At 35.7% G+C, this 24770-nt stretch overlaps 2 protein-coding genes, 1 long non-coding RNA gene and 1 pseudogene across 3 annotated transcripts; 3 read left to right on the top strand and 1 right to left on the bottom strand.

Moving 5' to 3' along the window:
- The first annotated feature begins 9360 nt into the window (after nucleotides 1-9360).
- LOC141703421 (uncharacterized) lies at nucleotides 9361-10394 on the top strand. The gene is made up of 3 exons (XM_074506956.1): nucleotides 9361-9700; nucleotides 9881-10299; nucleotides 10371-10394. The coding sequence occupies exons 1-3, from the start codon at nucleotides 9361-9363 to the stop codon at nucleotides 10392-10394; spliced, it is 783 nt and encodes a 260-aa protein (XP_074363057.1).
- A 5801-nt stretch (nucleotides 10395-16195) lies between these two features.
- LOC141703425 (uncharacterized) lies at nucleotides 16196-17201 on the top strand. Its single transcript, XR_012567531.1, has 3 exons — nucleotides 16196-16233; nucleotides 16331-16489; nucleotides 16576-17201. It is a non-coding gene; the product is annotated as an uncharacterized LOC141703425 (long non-coding RNA).
- A 1314-nt stretch (nucleotides 17202-18515) lies between these two features.
- Nucleotides 18516-19905, top strand: LOC141703420 (putative inactive receptor kinase At4g23740). The gene is made up of 2 exons (XM_074506955.1): nucleotides 18516-19023; nucleotides 19344-19905. Exons 1-2 carry the CDS (start codon nucleotides 18516-18518, stop codon nucleotides 19895-19897), a joined length of 1062 nt encoding a protein of 353 aa, XP_074363056.1. The 3' UTR covers nucleotides 19898-19905.
- Nucleotides 19906-20225: 320 nt separating this feature from the next.
- LOC141703426 (uncharacterized) lies at nucleotides 20226-24106 on the bottom strand (annotated as a pseudogene).
- Nucleotides 24107-24770: the final 664 nt, after the last annotated feature.

Here is a 24770-nt window from a genome sequence, read left to right as displayed (position 1 = left end):
ATTTTAGAAATGGATTGGTTGTCCCAACATAAGGCAAATATTGACTGTAAGAAGAAAAAGATTGTGATGTATACAGAGGATAACAACAGGGTAAATTATCAAGGACAAAGGCATGAAAAGAAATTTATCTCGATACTGAAGGCAAAGAAACTGTTAAGACAATGATGCGAGTCTTACTTAGCCCACATAGTAGACACCGAGAAAAAGGTGCCTAACCTGGATAAGATTCCAATAGTAAGAGAATTTTCAGACGTCTTTTTAGATGAGTTGCCAGGATTGAAAACTCGATATTTATATCATTTTTTCATAATTGGATGAGACATAATAAAAAGAAAAATGTTAACAAATGAATTGGGATGGAGGGAGTTTTGACTATTGAGGTTGTTCGTTATTTATCGAAATTGACTAGTAAATTATGACACTTTTTTTACAGAAAAGAATGGATGAGTCTAGTACGAGAGAGGTCGGTCGTACTCATATTGAGGAAGATAGAATCAGTGTGCTGCCTCAGAACATACAAGAAACTATCCTTTTTTTATGCCTATACGAGATGCAGTGAGAACCAGTATCTTGTCGAGAATTTGGAGAAATTGTTGGACTACTATTCCACATCTAGCTTTTGATGTATGCATCTTAAGTGAAAAGTCACGTAATTTTAGCAGATGTCATGGTTTCGAACTAACAGCTCTAAAATTTGTAAGTGGGATAAATAAAGTTCTCCTACTCCACAATGGTCCTATTCTCAGATTTTCTCTCTATTTTCCTGGTTCTTGAAATGCTCAGATAATCCATGATTATATTAATCAGTGGATTCTGATATTCTCAAGGAAGGGTATCGAGCAACTTTGTCTAAATGGCTCCTTTCGTCTAAAATTTAAAGCACGTAATTTCTCTTCTTTAGATCTGACTCATTTGGACCTAAGAAATGTTTAGATGTCTCTTCTTCAGAACAAAACGTCTTCCATTTCCCCGTACTTGAGAAGTTGACCTTGTTATATTGCAAAGGACTCTCAGCTATCAACTTCTGTGCTCCTAATCTCAAATGCCTACGCCAAACACTCTTTATCTCTCCATCTCTCTCTCTCTCTCCCCTTCTCTCCCGCTCTCTCTCTCTCTCCCTCCCTCTCTCCCTCTCTCGCTCTCCCTCTCTCTCCCTCTCTCCCCCGTCTCTCTCGTGAGATAATCGGGACAAGTCCCAAAAATAATAATGCGCTACTAGTGAAGTTAGTAATTTTGATATAAATAATCAATTGACTTGATCTTATAAACACCTCAAACACATTAATTTATATTAACATAAGATATTAAAAAAATTCACATTATTGGTAAGATATTCTCGCCGGACTTGTAATTTAAATTTACTAAACGTAGAATATGACGATGTTTTTCGGTCGGGTCATGTAGTCAAATTTCGAGTATTTTTTAAAAAATGGGTCAAGTTCTAATTTCAAATTGGAATAAAATAAAATGATTTGACTCATTATAATTCGAGCTCATCTAAATATGTAATACCATCATAGATTATTTATATATAAGTGATTCTATTTTCAATATTTTCTTTAAAAATTATTTATGTATATTTTAATTACTTTTTATAATAATAAAATATGTTAAAAATATATGAGATACATTTTTAAACTAAAAAAAGATTAATGAATAAGATAATAATTCATTTATGTACTATATCTAATTTTGTATTAATTCTTTAAAATTAACTGTACAAATATTAAAGTAACTATCTTTTTTTTTGTGAAATTCAAGTAACTATCTTTAAAGTTAAATAAAATATTCATTTAGCACATTTACATATTATGTGTATGATAAAAAGCACATGTGACATTATGGTGTAATGGTATGAGGTTGTATAGGTGAATGAAATATCACGAGTTCGATTCCCACAAAGCAATCTTTTATATTAAAATTAAAAACAGGGATAGTTTAGTCTTTTCAATGAGACTTTTTAATCTCACTAATTATCCCGTTGTTCTCCTATTATATATATAGAAGAGATATGTTAATTTTTGTGATAATGTGATGTAGAGCTGGATCGGGAGTTCAGGAAATTGGGTCGTTAACAACAGGTCTAAAGAAGCCCATTAGCCATTAGCCCATTAACATCTAAAATTTTCATAAATATTTGTATTTGTCGGAAAGCGCCCAAATTTCAGCAATTCTTGGTGAAGCTTCTCTCCTCTTTCGGCACATTCGCAACGTAAGTTTTATCTTTTCAATCTTCTTTTGCTACGAAAATAATAAAAAATTAGTTCTGGAAATAATAGTTGCCTGAAAATCAAAATTTGTATTATAACAAGGAAGCCATTCATTGCAAAAATGACTTAGTTTAGTCACAAATTTGAAAATTTGCATTAATTTTTTACTGAAAAGTTGACACAAATTTTCAAGTTAACGGCGAAGTTGAGTTAGTTCAATAATAGCGAGTGATAAATTTTGTATACATGGGTGTAACGAGTAATGTGTGATAATTAATATGAAGAAAAAGTGGGTAACATGAAGAAAAAGTTAGTAAGTTACTGGACTTCACTAAATATGCGATGAAAAATATGTTATTTTAGTATATGTTAATAATTGGAAGCTGATGCATAAAATTATTACTTTTTTGTGCAAAGGTAATTTTGAAAGAGAGTAGTTGTAATTCTTAAATGGAATATGCATTTGATGTCGGGGTATTGTTGATTATGCATTGTTGGAGTATTGTGCAATACACATGTTTAGTTACAGTATTTTGTAGTATTGTGTAGTAATATTGTACTTGATACGCATTTGGATTTTGGGTATCTTATAGATAACCATATCAGTAACGTGTGCTCAAAACTGCGTTCTACCTTTCCGGTTCAACACATATATTTATATACATAAACATTTATATGCTATCCAACACTTAAGAATTTTCCTCGCTAAATCATATTCGCCTTCTAATTATGTAATAAACTAGCTTGGAATATCTATGCTATCATATATTCCTGGCATATTTTTATAGAAGAGAAGGACGGAGATATGACGGCATGTGGTTCTATAAAAAGGGTCGATATATTTTACATTAGACTGCCTTCGTTTCATCCCGATAGATGGTTAACGTTCGGATTTGGTACGAAAATTATGACAAGTAAAGAAAAGGAAAAGAGAATATATATTGGGAAATATTAAGCAAAACAGTTTGAAAATATCAAACTACACTCACCTTTTTTTCCCTCGGGGCTTTGATTATGAATGTTAGGGCAAATTTATCTTTTCAATCTTCTTTTGCTCCGGAAATAATAAAAAAGTAGTTCTTTATCTCAAAAAAAAGTAGTTGATAAAAATACGTTATTTACTAAATATTAACAATTGGAACTTGATTGATAAAAATATCACTTTTTTGTACAAAGGTAACAAAAATGATAATTTTGAAAGGGAGTGGTTGTAATTCTTGAATGGAATATGCATTTGATGTTGGGGTATTGTTAATTACGCATTTGTTGTTGGAGTATTGTGTAATACACATGTTTGGTTAGAGTATGGTTGTAATTCTCGAATGGAATATGCATTTGATGTTGGGGTATTGTTAATTACGCATTTGTTGTTGGAGTATTGAGCAATACACATGTTTGGTTATAGTATTGTTTAGTAATATTATACTACCTCATATGCATTTGGATTTGGGGTATCTTATAGAAACCAAATTAGTAATGTCTATCATTCAAAGACCCCCATTGTCAAATGCGTACTACCTTTCCAGTTCAACCTCACGGATGTACACATGTACGACATTTATATGCTATCCAACACTTCAGAATTTTCTCACTAAATCAGATTCGCCTTCTAATTATGTAATCAACTAGCTTGAAATATTCATAGTATATTCTCATATAAGAGGAGCACCGAGATATCGTGGCGTGTGTTTTTATAAAAGGGGTCGAAAAAGAAAAGGAGATGGGCGTAGTGATATAAAATACGCATTTGACGTTAGGGTAATCGAATGGGTAGAATTTTCCGAAGTGCTTGAAAATGGGTATTTTGGTTAATGTTCATTGAAAACTCGGTATTTATATCATTATTTTACAATCGGACGAGACATCATAAAAAGTAAAATGTTAATAAAGGGTTAGGCATCATTAGTAAATTATGACGCGTTTTCTTATTACAGATGGGAATGGATGAGTCTAGTAAGAGAAAGGTCGGTCGTACTCATATTGAGGAAGATAGGATCAGTGTGCTGCCTCGGAATGTACAAGAAACTATCCTTTGTTTTATGCCTATACGAGATGCAGTGAGAACCAGTATCTTGGCGAGGAATTGGAGGAATTGTTGGACTACTATTCCAAATCTTGTCTTTGATGAAGACATCTTAAGTGAACTAGCCGCTCTTAATTTTGTTAGTGTGATAAGTAATGTTCTCCTACTCCACAATGGCCCCATTCTCAGATTTTCTCCATGTTTTCTTGGTTTTTGCGATGCCAAGATAATCCTTGATTGTTTTGGTCAGTGGATTCCGTTATTCTCAAGTAAGGGTGTCAAGCAACTTTATCTAAAGGGCCTAAAAAATGTTTGGTTCCCCTCTAGGATTGACTTTTCTGAAGGAAATCGTCTTAACAGATGTCTCTACTTCAGAACAAAATGTCTTCAATTGCCATCTGCTTGAGAACACATATGTCAAGTAACACATAATTAGAATATTTATTCTATTCATTCCATCTAATAATTATTTTAAGTCGGGGGTGTTACAGGTATACAGTACGCAGCCTTACCCTCATTCCAAATAATGAAGATGTTATTTTCTCAAAAGACCCCCGACTTGTGTGTGCACAGATATGTGTGTAAAAGTAAGCGGGATGGGACTTACCTATACCGTAAGAACCATCTTTCTCCTTAATTCTTAATGTCTCCGATCCAAAAACTCATATTGTCACATCCAAGATTAAGCCGCAACCTTTTATCTTGATTACAATTAACACCAGACACATTAATTAAGGATTCGCTCAACCCCTTGTACTATTTGGAATCAGCAACTGAATCGAGATATTGTTAAAAATATAGTAGTACGTGTAATTATTAACCGAATAATTCGATAAAATCGTACAAATACCGACTAATGCGGTTCATGATAAAATCGAATAGTTGAATAATATATAATCAAGATGTCAAAACCCAAGAACAATACGGAGAGGGAATCGGCCGGCTACTTTGGATGACTAAAGATATAAGGAAAAAAGAAATTAAAAATAGAGTTTGATTACGTCTAGTCACTTGAAAGCCTTATTAATGTGAATTTAAATATAAAATAATAATATAAGAAGTGAATTTAAAGATTAATATTGAAGATGAAACTACATTTTTATATTATTTTTAAGAGTTAATTGCACTTTACAACCCCCACCTTTAAAATCAAAATACTATATCTAATTTCTAAAATACAGTTTGCAACCCTTAACTTTCAATATTAACTTCAACATGCATCCCTTCAGGATGTAAAATTGAAATTGAGATGTTAATATTAATAACTAAAATTTCAAATCAATAAAAATATTTTAATGCATATTTTATATGAAAAAAAATTATACCCCCTTCGTCCTACTGGATTCTTTAAATTGGTGACGGAAGATCGGCACGCATTTTGAAACTTTCATAAAGTATGGTTTCCTAAATAATTTTAAAGATATTTTTTCTTTTATATAAAAATATAATTTAAAATTTTTATATAGAAAAAGAAAATTCTAAAAATAAATTATAGAACTATATTTTATAACAGCGAGTGATTAATTTTGTATACATGGGTGTAAGAGGGATGTGTGATAATTAACATGAAGAAAAAGTGGGTAAAAGGAAGAAAAAGTTTGTAAGTTATCGGACCTTATCAAATTTGTGATGAAAAATATGTTATTTTAGTAAATGTTAACAATTGGAAGTTGATGGATAAAAATATCACTTTTTTGTGCAAAGGTAACAAAAATGATAATTTTAAAAGAGAGTGGTTGTAATTCTTGAATGAAATATGCATTTGATGTCGTGGTATTGTTGATTACGCATTGTTGGAGTATTGTGCAATACGCATGTTTGGTTAGAGTATTATGAAGTAATATAGTATTTGATACGCATTTTGTTTTGGAGTATCTTATAGATAACCATATCAATAATGTGTGCTCAAAAACTGCGTACTACCTTTCCGATTCAACACATATATTTATATACATAAACATTTATATGTTATCCAACACTTAAGAATTTTCCTCTCTAAATCAGATTTGCCTTCTAATTATGTAATAAGCTAGCTTGGAATATATGATAGCAGAGAAGGACGGAGATATGATGGCGTGTGGTTGTATAAAAAAGATCGATATGTTTTGTATTAGACTTCCTTCGTTTCGTCCCAATAGATTGTTAACGTTCAGATTTGAAACGAAAATTATGACAAGTAAAGAAAAGGAAAAGGGAGTATATATTGGGAAATGTGAAGCAAAACAGTTTGAAAATATCAAATTACACTCTAATTTTTTTTTTCTCAGGGGGCTTTGATTGTGAATGCGGGGGCAAATTTATCATTTCAATCTTCTTTTGCACTGGAAATAATAAAAAAGTAGTTCTTTATTTCAAAAAAAAGTAGCTTTGGAATAACATTTGCCTGAATACCAAAATCTGTAATATAACAAGTGAGTCATTCATTTCAAAAACAACGCAGTTTAGTCACAAATTTGAAAATTTGTATTAGTTTGTATTAATTTATTATTGAGAAGTTGAAAATTTGTTTCAAATTAGTCGGTCCATAGTTGACACAAATTTTTTCACGTTAGTGGCTAAGCTGTATACATGGGTGTAATGAGTGATGTGTCTGATAATTAACACAAAGAAAAAGTGGGTTAAAGGAAGAAAAAGTTAGTAAGTTACTGGACCTTACTAAATTTGCTATGAAAAATATGTTATTTTATTAAATATTAACAATTGGAACTTGATTGATAAAAATATCACTTTTTTGTATAAAAATATCACTTTTTTGTATAAAAAAGTTAGTAATTTACTGGACCTTACTAAATTTGCTATCCAACACTTCAGAATTTCCTCACTAAATCAGATTCGCCTTCTAATTATGTAATCAGCTAGCTTGAAATATTCATAGTATATTCTCTTAGAAGAGAAGCACGGAGATATCGTGGCGTGTGTTTTTATAAAAGGGGTCGAAAAAGAAAAGGAGATGGGCGTAGTGATATAAAATACACATTTGACATTAGGGTAATCGAATAGGTAGAATTTTCCGAAGTGCTTTGAAAATAGGTATTTTGGTTAATGTTCATTGAAAACTCGGTATTTATATCATTATTTCACAATCGGATGAGATATCATAAAAAGTAAAATATTAATAAATTGATGAGACATCATTAGTAAATTATGACGCGTTTTCTTATTGCAGATGAGAATGGCTGAGTCTAGTACGAGAAAGGTCGGTCGTACTCATATTGAGGAAGATAGGATCAGTGTGCTGCCTCAGAATGTACAAGAAACTATCCATTGTTTTATGCCTATACGAGATGCAGTGAGAACCAGTATCTTGGCGAGGAATTGGAGGAATTGTTAGACTACTATTCCAAATCTTGTTTTTGATGAAGACATCTTAAGTGAAAAGTCACGTTATAATGGCAGATCGCGTGGTCTAGAACTAACAGCTCTTAATTTTGTTAGTGTGATAAGTAATGTTCTCCTACTCCACAATGGTCCCATTCTCAGATTTTCTGTCTGTTTTCCTTGTTTTTGCGATGCCAAGATAATCCTTGATTGTTTTGGTCAGTGGAATCAAGTATTTACTATAGTTGGACCTAATCAAGTATTTACTTGCCCGTTCTCCGCTATTGAAAACGATGTACATCAACTATAGTACTAGCGTCTTAAAAAAGGATGCAGCAGCAGCAATGACAAAAGAGATGTTACAATACTCCAAAACTTCATCAGGGGCGCAGATCATACACTTGAAACAAATTCCTTTTGAGTTATATTATTGACGTTTAGGTTGATGTTTCTTTCAGTGTATCTTTCAATGTGCAAAACAGTTCAGTTGGCTCTGTGGTTAGCTGCCGTCATCCTACCCTCCTAAGAACCTGCGCTAAGCAAGATAAGTGTATGCCCTTTTTTCGTTTCTGTTTCAAATTGCCCCCCAGGGACTAGAACAATACTAAAACCTGTAGGGGGAAGAACAAATGTATCTTTATAAGCTTTTATTTGGATCACATAGAAGACAAAGTTCTATGTGCTGTAGACTGTAGTTCATTTCTGAGCTCTTTTCTGGGTGACGTACGGTTGATTGGTGAAACTAGTGATCATATTTATTACCTGTTTAAGTTAAATTTCTCTGGTTTTATTATTGATTATGGAAATTGCATCATCTTGTACGTGCTTAAATTTGGTGTACATGCATTAGCTGTTTGAACCTCATTATTAAGAGTTTAATCAAGTGCAATTCTATTTTGGATTAGATCTATTTATAGCATTACAATGAAAAAGTTTATGGTAAATATTAATAAGAATATTCTAGGTTTTAGATGGACATGATTGTATCAGTCCGCTATCCTGGCAATCTTATAGGAGATGTGTTTATGAGAAGTCCACATATCAGAACAGATAAAAAAGTATGACGCCAAACTACACTAGCATTCTCGAATTTATAGGAGATGCCTTGTAAGAACCTAGGTAGGATGAAGAAGTTGATCTTGTCATGTATTGCGTTTCTTGGACAGATTGTAACATACTAATGGTGTAGATAGTTGTTGAATCCATCATGCCCGTCGATTTTCTTCTGATCTTCATGAAATTTCACTTTAAGAAGAGATGATCAAATCAAAAAACAAGATTAGTGACAGTTCGAATGATTCATTAGTTCAACAGCATTCCTCTATATTGCATCAAAGTTCAAAGGAGGTGTTAACTGGAAAGAGAAATTTATTGCGAGTCAGCAGGCTGGAAGCTGACTAGTTGATGTGAAAATACATTGGCAAAATTCATCTTTGTAAATGTTCCACAGCAAGGACAATAATTTTAAGATCTCTTCATCTGAACTTCCTATTAATTATATAGATCAAGAACGAAGTAAAACACAAACTTAAAATATTTCAACACACCGTACTCAATGATAACACCACACAAATGATTCTTGATATTATGCAACCCGAAGAAGAAGAGCATGATGCAAGAATGAGAATGGTTGTTGTACACCTTCATTATCAACGTTAGAGAGTGAATTTTATCCCACATCATGGTGGTTTTATTGTGAATCATCGTGTGATTAATCGAAATAGGGAAGAAGGTCATACTAGACGGTATCATGATTATTTTTCTGATACACATACGTACACAGAAACATAATTCCGTCGAAGATTTCGAATGCGTAGATCATTATTTCTACGAATTGAGGAAGCAGTTGCAACTCATGATTACTATTTTACTCAACGAACTGATGTTGTAGGAGTTCCTGGACTGTCATCTCTTCAGACAATGACAGCTGCACTGAGGATGCTTGCATATGGAATGACAGCTGATGTTGTTGATGATTACGTACGTATTAGTGAGAATACAACAATAGAGAGTCTAAGAAGATTTCTTAAAGCAATTGTGGAAATATTTGAAGTAGAATACTTGAGACGACCAAATGAACAAGATGTCTCTAAATTATTGGCAGAGAATGAACAACGAGGTTTTCCTGGAATGCTGGGTAGTATCAACTGTATGCACTGGAAATGGAAAAATTATCCAACTACTTGGTAAGGTATGTATACAGGTCATGTTCATGAACCAACTATAATATTAGAAGCCGTAGCTTCAAAATGGATTTGGTATTCTTTTTTTGGGCTTCCAGGATCATTAAACGACAACAATGTATAAGACCGGTCTCATCTATTTGAAGATTTGGCTGAAGGCCGCGGACCTGAAGTGAAGTATACCATCAATGAGAATGAATATAACATGGGATATTATCTTGCTGATGACATATATCCTTCTTGGCCAACATTTGTAAAAACTATTTCAAAACCTCAAGGTAACAAAAGAAAGTATTTTGCAGCTACACATGAGTCCATTAGAAAAGATGTTGAAAGAGCATTTGGAGTGCTACAATCTCGATTTGCAATGATCTATGGTCCATCACGATTTTGGGATGTCGAAACAATGAAATATATTATGACTACTTGTGTAATATTGCACAATATGATCATTGACGATGAAAGGGAATCATCCCTCGAAGAAGAACACTTTGATTCGGATGTCGAAATACCAGTTGTTACTCGAATTCGCAATCATCCGAATAATCTACGAGAATACATACAGGTGCATCAACAAATTCGAAACAAACCAGCTTATTTTCAATTGTAAATGATCTTATAGAACATCTTTGGCAGATCCATGGCGGTGACCTGAATTAAAATTATATTTGTTATGTAATTTCTTTTTATGTGTTTTGTAATTTATCTTTTAAATAATATGCTTCAAGATAGACAAAATAGTAAGCATCATTATATTAAATGAAGTATACTAAATTCGATTACATAACAAGCGCAAACCAAATTAATCAAGTACATTTTCCATAACAAGCGCAAAATAAATTACAAAACATTTTTCAAGATTTTAGCTTTCAAGGCATCATAATATTTTCTTTGACCAATTAGCATTTTACTAGTATCCATTGCCATGATGTGCCTTTCACGATCCTTCCTTTGTCTTTCGCGCTCCTCCTTTTCTAAGCGAAGCTGCAATTTCTCTTTTTGTAATTGCAGCATCTTCATATGCCTTTTCTGCACCTCCTTTTGCATTTGCATCATTGTTTTCTGAAGCCGCAAACTCATTTTTATAGATTCAGTTCTCGAAGAAGCAACAACTAATGCATCTTTCTGCATCGATTTAAGAATTTCTAAGCTTTCTCCATCTAATGCATCATATGCAGTTTTTTTTTAATTTTTTTCGCAACTTTTCTTCCTATTGGACGCTCCATTCCTTCTTCAGATTCCATATAGGCAGATTCTGGACTATCAACTGATGGAGAAGACGGCTGATTCTCTTTCATGTTTAGCTTTTTTTTTTCAAGGTAGCCGCATATTTTGGTGAATGGCGCAACTCATTCCAATGCTGCATGAAAGGAAATTTCTCGTTTTGTATATCCTCGTACATCGTCATTGTCTCTCCAACCTTCCAAAGATGAAGTAAATCAAGGCACTGTAAATACGTATACGTATAGAACAACATCTCTGTAGATGCATTCATCAGAACTTAATAAACTCGGATCTTTCCAACACACTTGCAGCATGTCTGGGAAATTACCTATCTAATGTTAAAACTAAGTCAAGCATAAAGTAACAATTAGAGTGTTAATATCAAGTTCTGTTAAGGAGACAAGGAGTCCTGATGAATCTCACCAGAAAAGTTATAACATTTAAAAGTAAGATTGTTGTGATCTATTTTGTTATAATATAATTTACAAGATTGTGATCACTAAGTTGACTCACTCAAAATAATAAAGTCACTTCACCACTTCTCTGATCTATCAAGATCCTGCCAAATTAGCAAAAAAAAAAGATCCTGCCACTGCCATATTTTTTTCCTATCACATATACATGCCTCTTTCACAGGTTATAGAGCTTTAAGTAGAAAAATGGAATTTCTACAATCAAAAAAATACTTGATTGATTAAGAGTTTGAGTATCGAGTCTTATAAAAACATTTCTATAACAAATTATTATTATTGTATCTCATCTCTCCTATAAGTCTATAACAAGTACAAATTTGCTAGATTCCTTTCCCATAAATTACAACATCACAAGGTTGCAAACTTCAACTACTCATAAACAATAAAGTACACATACGTAGGTATAGAAATTAACTTTCTCAGTTTTTATTTCTTCGACCAAAAATTTGATATATTCATGCATATTAATATTAATATTACTCGATTGATATTAATATTAATAACTGTTGTGCTACCACCTAATTTAGTTTCCTATAAAGAAAAATACCTTGGTAAATTCAATTGTAGGCAGTGTTATAAAAATCGGGAATCGGGGAAGATCGGTCGAGCTACCGATTTAGGATTAATTGAAAATCGGGGATTAATCGGAGTAAAAATCGAATGTATTATAATATTAAATTATATTTAATATATTATTATGATTATATTAGTTATTTATTAACAAATATATATTTATTATATCATAATTTCTATAATTATTCATTTTAAAATTAATATAGTATTTTAATTTTAATAAAAAATTATATATACAGCAATAAAGAAAAATTCGTAAAAATAAATCGGATTTCAAAGATCGAATCGGTCGGATACTTTGTAGGGGATTAATCGGGGATTAATTGAGGATTTTTTTAAAACCGGGGATTTTTAGAACACTGATTGTAGGAGGTTTCAACAAATCATAGCAGATACAAAGTCACAACTGAATCCCTAATTTGATACAAATTAAACAAAAAGAAGAGATTGAAAATACATACATGTGCTTGTAAATTATGTGGCGGGAGAAGAAATAAAGCAGCGGGGGAGATGATGTGGATAATTGGCTACAGATGTGGAGTCCTTCAATAAATATAGCCAAACATATCAGAGTGGCTATAATTTATGCTAAGGGGTTTAGGCGGTTGGAGAAGAAAAAATTGGAAACATTAGCTATAAGTGATACTGTAGAGTGACAGCTGAAACTTATTAGCTAAGGGGAAGAAGGGTTGGAGTCTTGGAGATGCTCTAACAACCAATTATCATCCAGATTCATCTCTTTGATCCGGTCAAGAATGCACCACAAAGACATCCCATTAAATCTTTTTTACATTTTAAGTGCCAATTCTTCCTTTTCTAAAAATCCGGCAGGATATGAATTGGAAAAGTCAAAGAGCTTGATGCTCCTACCCAAATCACATAATCCGCATAAACCGAATCAATATTTAACCTACCCAAGCCGAATTTAAAATATGATTTGCGGTTACGGTTCAACTACTTTAAAAATCCGCGGGTTATGGGTTGGTTTTGGTTTGACCTTAACCCAACCCGCTTCCGATCCGAACCGCATCAATACACACACAGTTTTATATTTATGATTATATCACGTAAAACAATTATATCCTATAATCAATAACTAAATTAGTGTTAAATCTCATCAAATAATTACGAAATTATCATGCTTTTCAATAGATTGTCTATTGCTTTTCTTTAAAAATAATGTTGAATACTTGACATTTCTTTTACATTGAACATTTATTATTACAATTAATTGATCAACATGTTATTAGATATTAGTCATTTGCAAGTAATACGAGTGATATACTTTATATGAAAGAATACATAAATATATTTTAAATTATGTAAGTTGTAAGAAGTAAAGTTTAAATAGAAAAAATGTTGCTTAGCAAAAAAAAAGAAATAAAAATATTACTTTATTTCTCGAGTTCACTAATAAGAAATGTCTTAATTCGCCAAAACTCGCTAAATCGAATCGAACAAAACCGAACCGAGTGGTTTGTATTATTAGGTTACGAGTTTCGGGTTGATTTAAATTTTTTTAAAACCGCAATTGTTCTGATTTAACGCAAAAACCGAACCAAACCGGACCGCGATCACCCTGCTCCTAAATACGTACTCACTTAATTTATGATTGCGCAGAGTTTTTTAATGTGAATCTACGAAGTATCATTGTAATTGCAAAATTTATTTAGTAAATTATAACTATATCATTACAAATATATTATATACTCGGGTAAACTACCTAAGTACGTACTTAGGGGTATTTTTCTCAAAATCAAATATGTTCAAGTTTGATCAAGAATTATACTTTGCTAGTTTATAATTTCGGAAATTTAAAAATTAAATATAATAGTAGATTAAATATACTTTCCAATAATATTTTCTTTCATAATTTTTTTATGCCTAATAGAATTTATTAATTTTTAGTCAAAATTAGTTTTGATCGACTTTAAAATTTCATAAGAATCCAGTTGTTGAGAAACAAGGGACTTCATTTTTCGGCCCAAATATGTAAAATTTAGGTGGGGTTCTGTGAATTGGGCCGGAGACAACATGTGTAAAGAAGCCCATTACCCACTAGCCCATTAACATCTAAAATTTTCATTACATTTGCACATAAAAATTTGTATTTGTCCCAAAGCGCCCACATTTCAGCAATTCTTGATGAAGCTTCTCTCCTCTTTCGCCACATTTGCAACGTAAGTTTTATCGACTCCGTGTTTACTTTAATATACTCTGTGTTTACTTACAACTTTTTTTTAATTATTATTTATCTAAACAGCGTCTACATGTGCTATCACCATTCTTCTAATTCATTGGTGTAAATATTTGTTATTAGTGTTGAATTGGTATACCCGATCGAAATTAAGTCACAAATCGATATGTTTTGTATTAATTTCTTATTGAAAAGTTGACACAAATTTACAAGTTAACGGCTAATTTGAGTTAGTTCTATAATAGCGAGTGATTAATTTTGTATACATGGGTGTAACGAGTGATGTGTGATAATTAACATGAAGAAAAAGTGGGTAAAATGAAGAGAAAGTTAGTAAGTTACTGGACTTCACTAAATTTGCGATGAAAAATATGTTATTTTAGTATTTGTTAATAATTGGAAGCTGATGCATAAAATTATTACTTTTTTGTGCAAAGGTAATTTTGAAAGAGAGTGGTTGTAATTCTTGATTGGAATTTGCATTTGATGTCGGGGTATTGTTGATTATGCATTGTTGGAGTATTGTGCAATACGCATGTTTAGTTACAGTATTTTGTAGTATTGTGTAGTAATATTGTACTTGATAAGATTCCAACACTTAAGAATTTTCCTCACTAAATCAGATTCGCCTTCTAATTATGTAATAAGCTAGCTTGGAATATCTATGCTATCATATATTCCTGGCATATTTTTATAGAAGAGAAGGACGAAGATATCATATAAATTTAGTAAGAGAAAGGTCGGTCGTACTCATATTGAGGAAGATAGGATCAGTGTGCTGCCTCGGAATGTACAAGAAACTATCCTTTGTTTTATGCCTATACGAGATGCAGTGAGAACCAGTATCTTGGCGAGGAATTGGAGGAATTGTTGGAGTACTATTCCAAATCTTGTTTTTGATGAAGACATCTTAAGTGAAAAGTCATGTTATATTGGCAGATCGCTAATATATTGGTAATAGTCTGCTGTGGTTACAGAAAGATCAAGTTAACGCTAAAAAAATATTATGAGTTAAAACAAAAATGTGAAACAAAGCATGAGAAACAAACCGATGAAAGTCCAGTATCGTTACTACAAGTCACAGTGTCACGCCCCATAAGGGTGATCTTTGGTGATGAAGCTATTGTAGAGAAGTATGATCCTTCAGAGCTAGCTCAAATTCCAAAACCTAGGCTTGGGGAGGGGACACTAGGTACTTTATACAAAGCAGTGCACAAATTTGGCTCCACAGTTACATTTATAGAATGGATGAGTCTAGTAAGAGAAAGGTCGGTCGTACTCATATTGAGGAAGATAGGATCAGTGTGCTGCCTCGGAATGTACAAGAAACTATCCTTTGTTTTATGCCTATACGAGATGCAGTGAGAACCAGTATCTTGGCGAGGAATTGGAGGAATTGTTGGAGTACTATTCCAAATCTTGTTTTTGATGAAGACATCTTAAGTGAAAAGTCATGTTATATTGGCAGATCGCGTGGTCTAGAACTAGCAGCTCTTAATTTTGTTAGTGTGATAAGTAATGTTCTCCTACTCCACAATGGCCCCATTCTCAGATTTTCTCTCTGTTTTCCTGGTTTTTGCGATGCCAAGATAATCCTTGATTGTTTTGGTCAGTGGATTCCGTTATTCTCAAGTAAGGGTATCAAGCAACTTTATCTAAAGGGCCTAAAAAATGTTTGGTTCCCCTCTACACCTGCATTTGGAGGATTGACTTTTCTGAAGGAAATCGTCTTAACAGATGTCTCTACTTCAGAACAAAATGTCTTCAATTGCCCTGTGCTTGAGAGGTTGAACTTGTTCCGTTGCAAAGGACTCTTACCTATCAACTTTCGTGCTCCTAATCTCAAATACCTACGTCAGCTGTATACCAAAATGCCTTCAGAATATTCGTTAGCTGGGTTAGAAAACCTTATAGAATTTTCTTGCATGGTGGCTTATGATATGGAAATGCCGTCAGAAACATCCAATGTGGTTAAGGTTTTCGGTTGTTTAAATAAATTGAGAAAATCACCATATCAACTTCTTTCATTGAGGTAATGTTCAAATTCTCCTTACACCATCTATGTAACTTTATTTTTCTCATCAACATCTAATTGTTTTTCTGCTCTTTGTTTGCGACTTGTTTCGAAGTACTTGGCTGCAGGAGGTTCTCCAAATAAATTTCCTCATCCACTGCATTACCTCAAGACTCTGACTTTCACTGATATACATTTAACTCGTGTGTCTGAGGTTTCTTGTTTGCTTTGTATGATTCGGAGTGCTCCCAACTTGAGCAAGCTACATATCTTGGTGAGCGCAATACGCTTGAACTTATAATGTGTCACCAAAGTTATTGTTTGACAATTGCAAAACATATATTAATCATAACTCATTAGGTGGATTGGCTTGGAAAGGATGCTGGTGAAGGGAATCTCAACAATTATTGGGTAAACGTTTCTGAAGATTGTACCATAGATCAGCTTGAAATTGTGACCTTCTGTCATCTCAAAGGTCAAAGAACAGAGTTGGACCTAATCAAGTATTTACTTGCCCATTCTCCGCAATTGAAAACAATGTATATCAACTACGTTGCTAGCGTCTTAAAAAGGATGCAGCAGCAGCAATGACAAAAGAGATGTTACAATACTGCAAAACTTCATCAGGGGCGCAGATCATACACTTGAAACAAATACCTTTTGAGTTATATTATTGACGTTTAGGTTGATGTTTCTTTCAGTGTATCTTTCAATGTGCAAAACAGTTCAGTTGGCTCTGTGGTTAGCTGCGGTCATCCTACCCTCCTAAGAACCTGCGCTAAGCAAGATAAGTGTATGCCCTTTTTTTCTTTTCTGTTTCAAAGTGCCCCCTCCCCCGGGACAAAACTTGTAGGGGGGAAGAACAAAAGCATCTTTATAAGTTTTAAATTGGATAACATAGAAGACAAAGTTCTATGTGCTGTAGACTGTAGACTGTAGTTCATTTCTGAGCTCATTTCTGGATGTAGTACAGTTGATTGGTGAAACTGGTGATCATTTTATACTTGTTTTGATTAAATTGCTCTGGTTTTATTATTGATTTTGCAAATTGCATCATCTTGTACGTGCTTAAATTTAGAACAGATATCTATGGAAGTTGCCCACACTAGTTACACATCTGAATTAATATTCTGCTTACACACAAAAAAACCATAAACACCCGCAGTAATGATATCAGGTTGTTCCAAATGATGCACCAACTCATTTACGTGCACTGGAGTAGCTTTGGAAAATAAGTGCAAGTTAGAGAAGACGTTGATCTTGTCATATATTGCGTTTCTTGGACAGACTATAATGTCACACACTAATGGTGTTGCTACAGACAATATTCCAGAGTGTAGGAAGTTGTTGAAGCCATCATGAACCAGAGATGATTCATGATGATTGAACATTTGATCAGGTTTCACGATTTCAATCCAGCGAGACAGTGACTGGTAGTAATCCTAACTCCAACATTAGTGACATTCCAGATGCTTACTTAGCTCAACAAGCATTCCTCTATATTGCATCAAAGTTCAAAGGAGGTGTTTACAGCTTAACTGGAAAGAGAAATTTATCGCGAGTCAGCGTGCTGGAAGCTGATAATGCGCAGAAGAAGCACTTGAATATGCAAGAAAGATTTTTAGCTGGGATTTTGAGAAATCAACCTAAAACATGAATGAGGGGTCTTTTGGCAGTGATGATGTTAGGCTGCTAGCAGTTCCCTGTGATTCTAGCAAACTTGAGTGTTTATTTTAGCATTAACTTGCAAATCATTAGTTAACAAAAAAAATTAATACCTTCAAAAAGTAATGTTATCTACTGCATTAGTAATATATATTAGTGGAGTAAAATTGCATTGCAAATGATAAAAGTAAGAGGGTGAATTTGAAAATTTTATCATAAATTTCCGTTGAATGTAAAGATAAACAACTAATACGAGATAAAAAAGACTTGCAGTTTAGGATGGAGGGAGCCGCATGTACCAATAACAACAAGTGCAATATCAAATCATATATATAAAACAATGAAGCATAAATATAGCATGATTGATTGTGATTTAACACAAGATGGTTATGACTTAACACAAGAAATTTATTGGTTTACATAAGATTCTGTTTGTACAATGTAACAATATTTAGAAAACAAGAGTTCACAACATCTTGTTGACATTAACAAGTTCTTTACTTCAACTTGGATGAAGATTCCAAAGATTCAGGTGAAACAAGAAATGACAACCAATCATCATTCAGATTCTTCTTTTTGATCCTGTCAAGAATGCACCACAAAGAAATCCCATCAGAATCCCTTATTAAACAAATATGACAAGATTTGAGGCCAACTACTTGCTCTTGATTGTCATATTGGTGGTAATAGTCTGCTGTGGTTACAGAAAGATCAAGTTAACGCTAAAAAAATATTATGAGTTAAAACAAAAATGTGAAACAAAGCATGAGAAACAAACCGATGAAAGTCCAGTATCGTTACTACAAGTCACAGTGTCACGCCCCATAAGGGTGATCTTTGGTGATGAAGCTATTGTAGAGAAGTATGATCCTTCAGAGCTAGCTCAAATTCCAAAACCTAGGCTTGGGGAGGGGACACTAGGTACTTTATACAAAGCAGTGCACAAATTTGGCTCCACAGTTACTATCAGAAAGATACGACCAGAGGTGGCTAGTTCTGATGATTTTGAGTTTTGGATCAAGTTCTTTGGAGGTCTACAAAACGATTCAATTGCAAAACTGATCTTTAGTTTTTGGTATGGCGGGGAAGCATTTGTTGTGCATGAGTACTTCTGTTTAGGGAGTTTGGAGGAGCTTCTACATGGTTAGTATCTTATTCGTCAGTCATCAGTCTGCTTTTTTTTGCTTCCTTCTATTATCTTTCTGTATCTCTAACAACATTCCCTGATCACTAAATTCAAATCGAAAGAGAAACAATATGAATGTTTCTACAGTTTGATATCAGACCTTACAAACACAGTATATCTCACTCGTTAGTAGGACAGGGTAAAAGTTCCTAAAGTTCCTTATCCAGAAGACGTTGTAGAGATCTGAATTTAGCAACCATAAAAATACATAAATTAATTTCATAATATTTTAGGTTGAAAAATAAAAAATAAGAAGTGGTTTATCTTTTGCATGTAGGGACTGAAGGAATTCAATATACACCATTAACTTGGAAGATTCGACAGCAAATAGCACTTGATGCAGCAAAGGCAGTGACTGCAGTACACAAACAAGTGATAGCAAATGGTAAAGCTCTCGTGTGTGGAGTGATTAAGGCTTCTAATATATTAATCAATGTAGACTTTTCTGCACGTCTTTCTAGCTACGAGATACCTTACCTAATACCACCTGCAACAATCATCAGAAGAAATCCTGGTCGAATAGCACCTGAATTAACACACAACCAATACCGAGTTCCTAAAGTTTTTTCACAAAAGTCTGATGTTTACAGCTTCGGAGTACTGCTTTTAGAGCTTGTGACAGGAAAAAAAGCTTCAGTTACAAACTTAGGAGAGTACATAAAAGAGAAGAAAAGAAGAGAAGGTTTAGAGGGAATACCTGATAAGAGAATGGTAGATGTAAATCCGAATTTGGCTGCTTTCATTGGCATTGCAAGACTGTGTCTCCGAAATGACCCTAAAGCAAGGCCTTCCATGGATCAAGTTGTGGAGATGATTCATGATTTGGAGTAACGGGATGATTTACAACCTCATTTAACGAGGGAGCTTTTTCTGGTAATTAGATAAAAAAAATTCCCATCAAAGAAACTTTGATGTTGTAGAATCACATTTCAAATATAAAAGTGTTTGTTAATTCATCTCGAGAACCATTTGGTCAAGTAATAGTCGGTTGTGTGTCAGCTCGATCATAGTAAAGAAATAACAGTAAGATTGATCACACTTAAGGCTATAAACATGCTGGTTTATTATTGTAACTTTACATTTAAATGGATGATTCATTCAAGCAAATGACTGACTCAAAAATATCTAAACAAATTATAGAGAGAAGATACAAAAAATTTATTCCTGACAAGTGTTGGAAAATTTTGCATTCTAAACAGAATGGAGAGAAAATAAAAAGATTATTGACAAATACAATATTGCTTAATTTCCTGCGAACATTGGTGGTGGTGGTGATGAGTATAAGGCTCCTAGGTTCGATGGTAAATTGAATTCTTCTGCTGGTGGTGGTGAAGAAACAGGAGGAGGGTGAGTAGCTGGTGGTGGCGAACGGACGGGAGCTGGCGGTGGTGAATGAGGAGGAGGAGATGCTGGTGGTGGCGAACGCACAGGAGCTGGTGGTGGTGAATGTGGAGGAGGAGACGCTGGTGGTGGTGAACGAACAGGAGCCGGAGGTGGTGAAGAAGGAGGAGGAGACGCCGGTGGTGGCGAACGGACGGGAGCTGGTGGTGGCGAATGGACAACAGGTGGTGGTGGCGAATGTACAGGTGGGGGTGGGGAAGGTGGGGGCGGGGGAAGGTGGGGGCGGGGAATGTACAGGTGGCGGAGGGGAATGTACAGGTGGTGGTGGGGAATGCACAGGTGGCGGCGGCGAATGCACAGGTGGCGGCGGCGAATGCACAGGTGGTGGCGGGGAATGAACAGGTGGTGGCGGCGAAGGTGGTGGTGGCGAAGGTGGTGGCGGCGAATGAACAGGTGGTGGCGGCGAATGCACAGGAGGTGGTGGAGGTGAGTGGACAGGTGGAGGCGGCGAATGCACAGGAGGTGGTGGAGGTGAGTGGACAGGTGGAGGCGGTGAATGGACAGGCGGCGGGGGAGAGAAAACAGGCGGAGGTGGGGAATGTACTGGTGGAGGCGGGGACTGAACTGGAGGTGGAGGGGAGTGAACTGGAGGTGGAGGGGAGTGAACTGGAGGAGGTAGTGTGGGTGTTACATGCTTAACCTCGGTAGGTGAAGGTGCAGGTGCTGACGTAGTCTTGGTGATTGAGGAGTTGGTGGTGGGTATTGTATTCCAGGTGCGTATGGTTGGGAGGGAATAGGTGATGGACTAGGTTTAGGAGTCGATGGAGATGCTGGTGGAGGGGATTTCACTGGAGGAGGTAGTGTAGGTGTTACATGCTTAACCTCGGTAGGTGAAGGTGCAGGTGATTGTGTAATCTTTGGTGATTGAGGAGTTGGTGGTGGGTATTGTATTCCAGGTGCGTATGGTTGGGAGGGAATAGGTGATGGACTAGGTTTAGGAGTAGATGGAGATGCTGGTGGAGGGGATTTCACTGGAGGAGGTAGTGTAGGTGTTACATGCTTAACCTCGGTAGGTGAAGGTGCAGGTGATTGTGTAATCTTTGGCGATTGAGGAGTTGGTGGTGGGTATTGTATTCCAGGTGCGTATGGTTGGGAGGGAATAGGTGATGGACTAGGTTTAGGAGTAGATGGAGATGCTGGTGGAGGGGATTTCACTGGAGGAGGTAGTGTAGGTGTTACATGCTTAACCTCGGTAGGTGAAGGTGCAGGTGATTGTGTAATCTTTGGTGATTGAGGAGTTGGTGGTGGGTATTGTATTCCAGGTGCGTATGGTTGTGAAGGAACAGGTGATGGACTAGGTTTAGGAGTAGATGGAGATGCTGGTGGAGGAGATTTTACTGGAGGAGGTAGTGTAGGTGTTACCTGCTTAACCTCGGTAGGTGAAGGTGCAGGTGATGATGTCGTCTTAGGTGATTGAGGATTGGTGGTGGGTATTGTATCCCAGGTGCATATGGTTGTGAAGGAACAGGTGATGGACTAGGTTTAGAAGTAGATGGAGTAGGTGAAGGTGTAGGTGATGGTGTAGTCTTTGGTGATTGAGGAGTTGGTGGTGGGTATTGTATTCCAGGAGCGTATGGTGTGAGGGAATTGGTGATGGACTAGGTTTAGGAGTGGATGGAGATGCGGGTGGAGGGGATTTTACTGGAGGAGGTAGTGTAGGTGTTACCTGCTTAACCTCGTAGGTGAAGGTGCAGGTGATGTGTAATCTTTGGCGATTGAGGAGTTGGTGGTGGGTATTGTATTCCTGGTGCGTATGGTTGCGAGGGAACAGGCGAAGGACTAGGTTTAGGAGTAGATGGAGATGCTGGTGGAGGGGATTTTACTGGAGGAGGTAGTGTAGGCGTTACCTGCTTACCTCGGTAGGTGATGGTGCAGGTGATGGTGTAGTCTTTGGTGATTGTGGAGTTGGTGGTGGATATTGTATTCCTGGTGCGTATGGTTGTGAGGGGAATAGGTGATGGACTAGGTTTAAGAAAAGATGGGGATGCCGGTGGAGGGGATTTTACCGGAGAGGTAGTGTGGTGTTACCTGCTTAACCTCGGTAGGTGAAGGTGCAGGTGATGGTGAGTCTTTGGTGATTTGAGAGGTTGGTGGTGGGTATTGTATCCCAGGTCGTATGGTTGCGAGGGAACGGGTGATGGACTAGGTTTAGAAGTAGATGGCATAGGTGAAGGTGCAGGTGTTGTGTAGTCTTTGGTGATTGAGGAGTTGGTGGTGGTGTATTGTATTCCAGGTGCGTATGGTTTGTGAGGGAACATGTGAGGGACTAGGTTTAGGAGTAGATGGAGATGCTGGTGGAGGGGATTTTCGGAGGAGGTAGTGTAGGTGTTACCTGCTTAACCTCTGTAGGTGAAGGTGCAGGCGATGGTGTAGTCTTTGGTGATTGAGGAGTTGGTGGGGGGTATTGTATTCCAGGTGCATATGGTTGTGAGGGAATAGGTGATGGTGTAGATGTTGGACTTGGTGAAGGTGAACTTGTGGTGATTGTGGACTGGGGTGGCTTTAGGTGTTGATGGTGTTGGTGTTGACGGAGTTGGTGTCGACGGAGTTGGTGTCGACGGAGTTGGTGTTGATGGAGTTGGTGATGATGGAGTTGATGGAGTTGGAGTTGAAGTTTGTGGACTGGGGGTGACTTTAGGCGTTGATGGTGTTGGAGTTTTTGGTTCGGTTGGGGGTGCTGGGACAGGCGATTGATTCCCAGGGCTACCTCTACAATTGGCTTCACAATTGACTGTTTCTTTTACCACGGGCATACACTCCTCCACAGAATTTTGGTCTGTCACATCAGGTAAGCAATTCATTTGGTGATCTAGTACTAGACCATTCCTTGGTTGTTGGCAACTCTTTGCCTCTTCCTTGAAGAAATTATATGAATAGGTGAAGTTCTCTAAACTTGACAACGAGCAGATAGAATCAGAACAGTACCAACCATCTGTTGTGCGATATATCCATCATGTTGAGGTTCTTCAACTTGTCTAGGCCTACAGGCAATGATCCAATAAAATTGTTGGAGCTAATGTCAAACACATTCAAGTTTGACAACAACCCAATTTCTTCAGGCAAGCAGCCGGTGAGATTATTGTTCATAAAGATCAACTCGTTCAATGTTTTGGTCATTTTGCCAATGCTTTTTGGAATACAGCCTGTAAAATTATTGTTGGCCAAAACAATCACGGAAACAGGTGAATTGCCAAGATTTTCAGGAATGTTTTCTGTGAAGCGGTTGTGTTTACGAACAAAGCATCAAGAGGTACATCAAAGACTTGGGTGGTAAAGGCCCTTCAAAATCATTAAAAAGGAGATCCAGGTAGATAAGGGCCGGTAACCTTAAAACAACTTCTGGAAATGCACCAACAAAACGATTGTTGTCATACTCAAATCCCGCAAGATAATTAATTTTGAGAACTCCTCTGGGATGATTCCACAAACGGTTTACTTGATGTGAAAAACTCATAAGTCAAGAGGCCAAGTTGTGGCACCAGATGTCCAGCAATATCTCCCCTGTTTAGCAATGCTAGCAACAACCGTCAAGGTGGGATCATCAACTGCCTGTTCACAAAACACACCGTAATAGGTACATACATTGGGACCAATCCAATTGGTCGTCATGTTTTTTGGATCAGAATATAGCTGTCTCATGCTTGAAGGGCGGTGGTAAGCATTCTTAAGCCTAACATTGGCAATGCTTTGGTATCGATGTTACTTTCAGTACCTATAGGAACACCTTCAGGTGTTGCAGTAGACAAGAAAAAGAAAAAAGAAAAAGAAAACATCCTACACTATTCACAATTCTAGAGTTAGCCATGCCTACCAAACCTGCTTGACAAGCCCGGCTTCTTAATACTACTCAGAACTACAAGGTACGTTCCTATTATGCAGAAATGAGGCTGAACTTACATGACCAACCAAAGTGAGGGGCTGTTGATTGATTTCATTCCAACCATTTTCTAAACCAAAATTGACAACACTATTTTAGGATATACTTTCCATTAGTTTTCAGTTGATCTCATGGAATGGAACAGGAATCATTCAAGCTTGCTAATATTGGCCAATGACCAAGTCTTATCAGAAGCTAATTACTGGTTAATAAAATTTCTACTGAAAGTTATTTTTAGTAATTGTGCAGCTTTTATAGAAATTATATGCTATTAGTTTTGTTTTGTAACATTTATAATTATCTTAGTTAATTTGTTTATTATATTTTTTCATCATATTATATTTACAAATTTAAAGCCGCTTGTTTAATTAAAACTTTACAGTGTAAACTTTTATTGTGTTAAATAGTATAGTTTGCATTTGTTTT

This window comes from Apium graveolens, unplaced genomic scaffold (assembly GCF_009905375.1).
Source record: "Apium graveolens cultivar Ventura unplaced genomic scaffold, ASM990537v1 ctg6634, whole genome shotgun sequence".
Lineage (NCBI taxonomy): Eukaryota > Viridiplantae > Streptophyta > Magnoliopsida > Apiales > Apiaceae > Apium > Apium graveolens.
The sequence above is the reverse complement of the archived record's forward strand: the minus strand, read 5'-3'. Positions and strand labels throughout refer to the sequence as shown.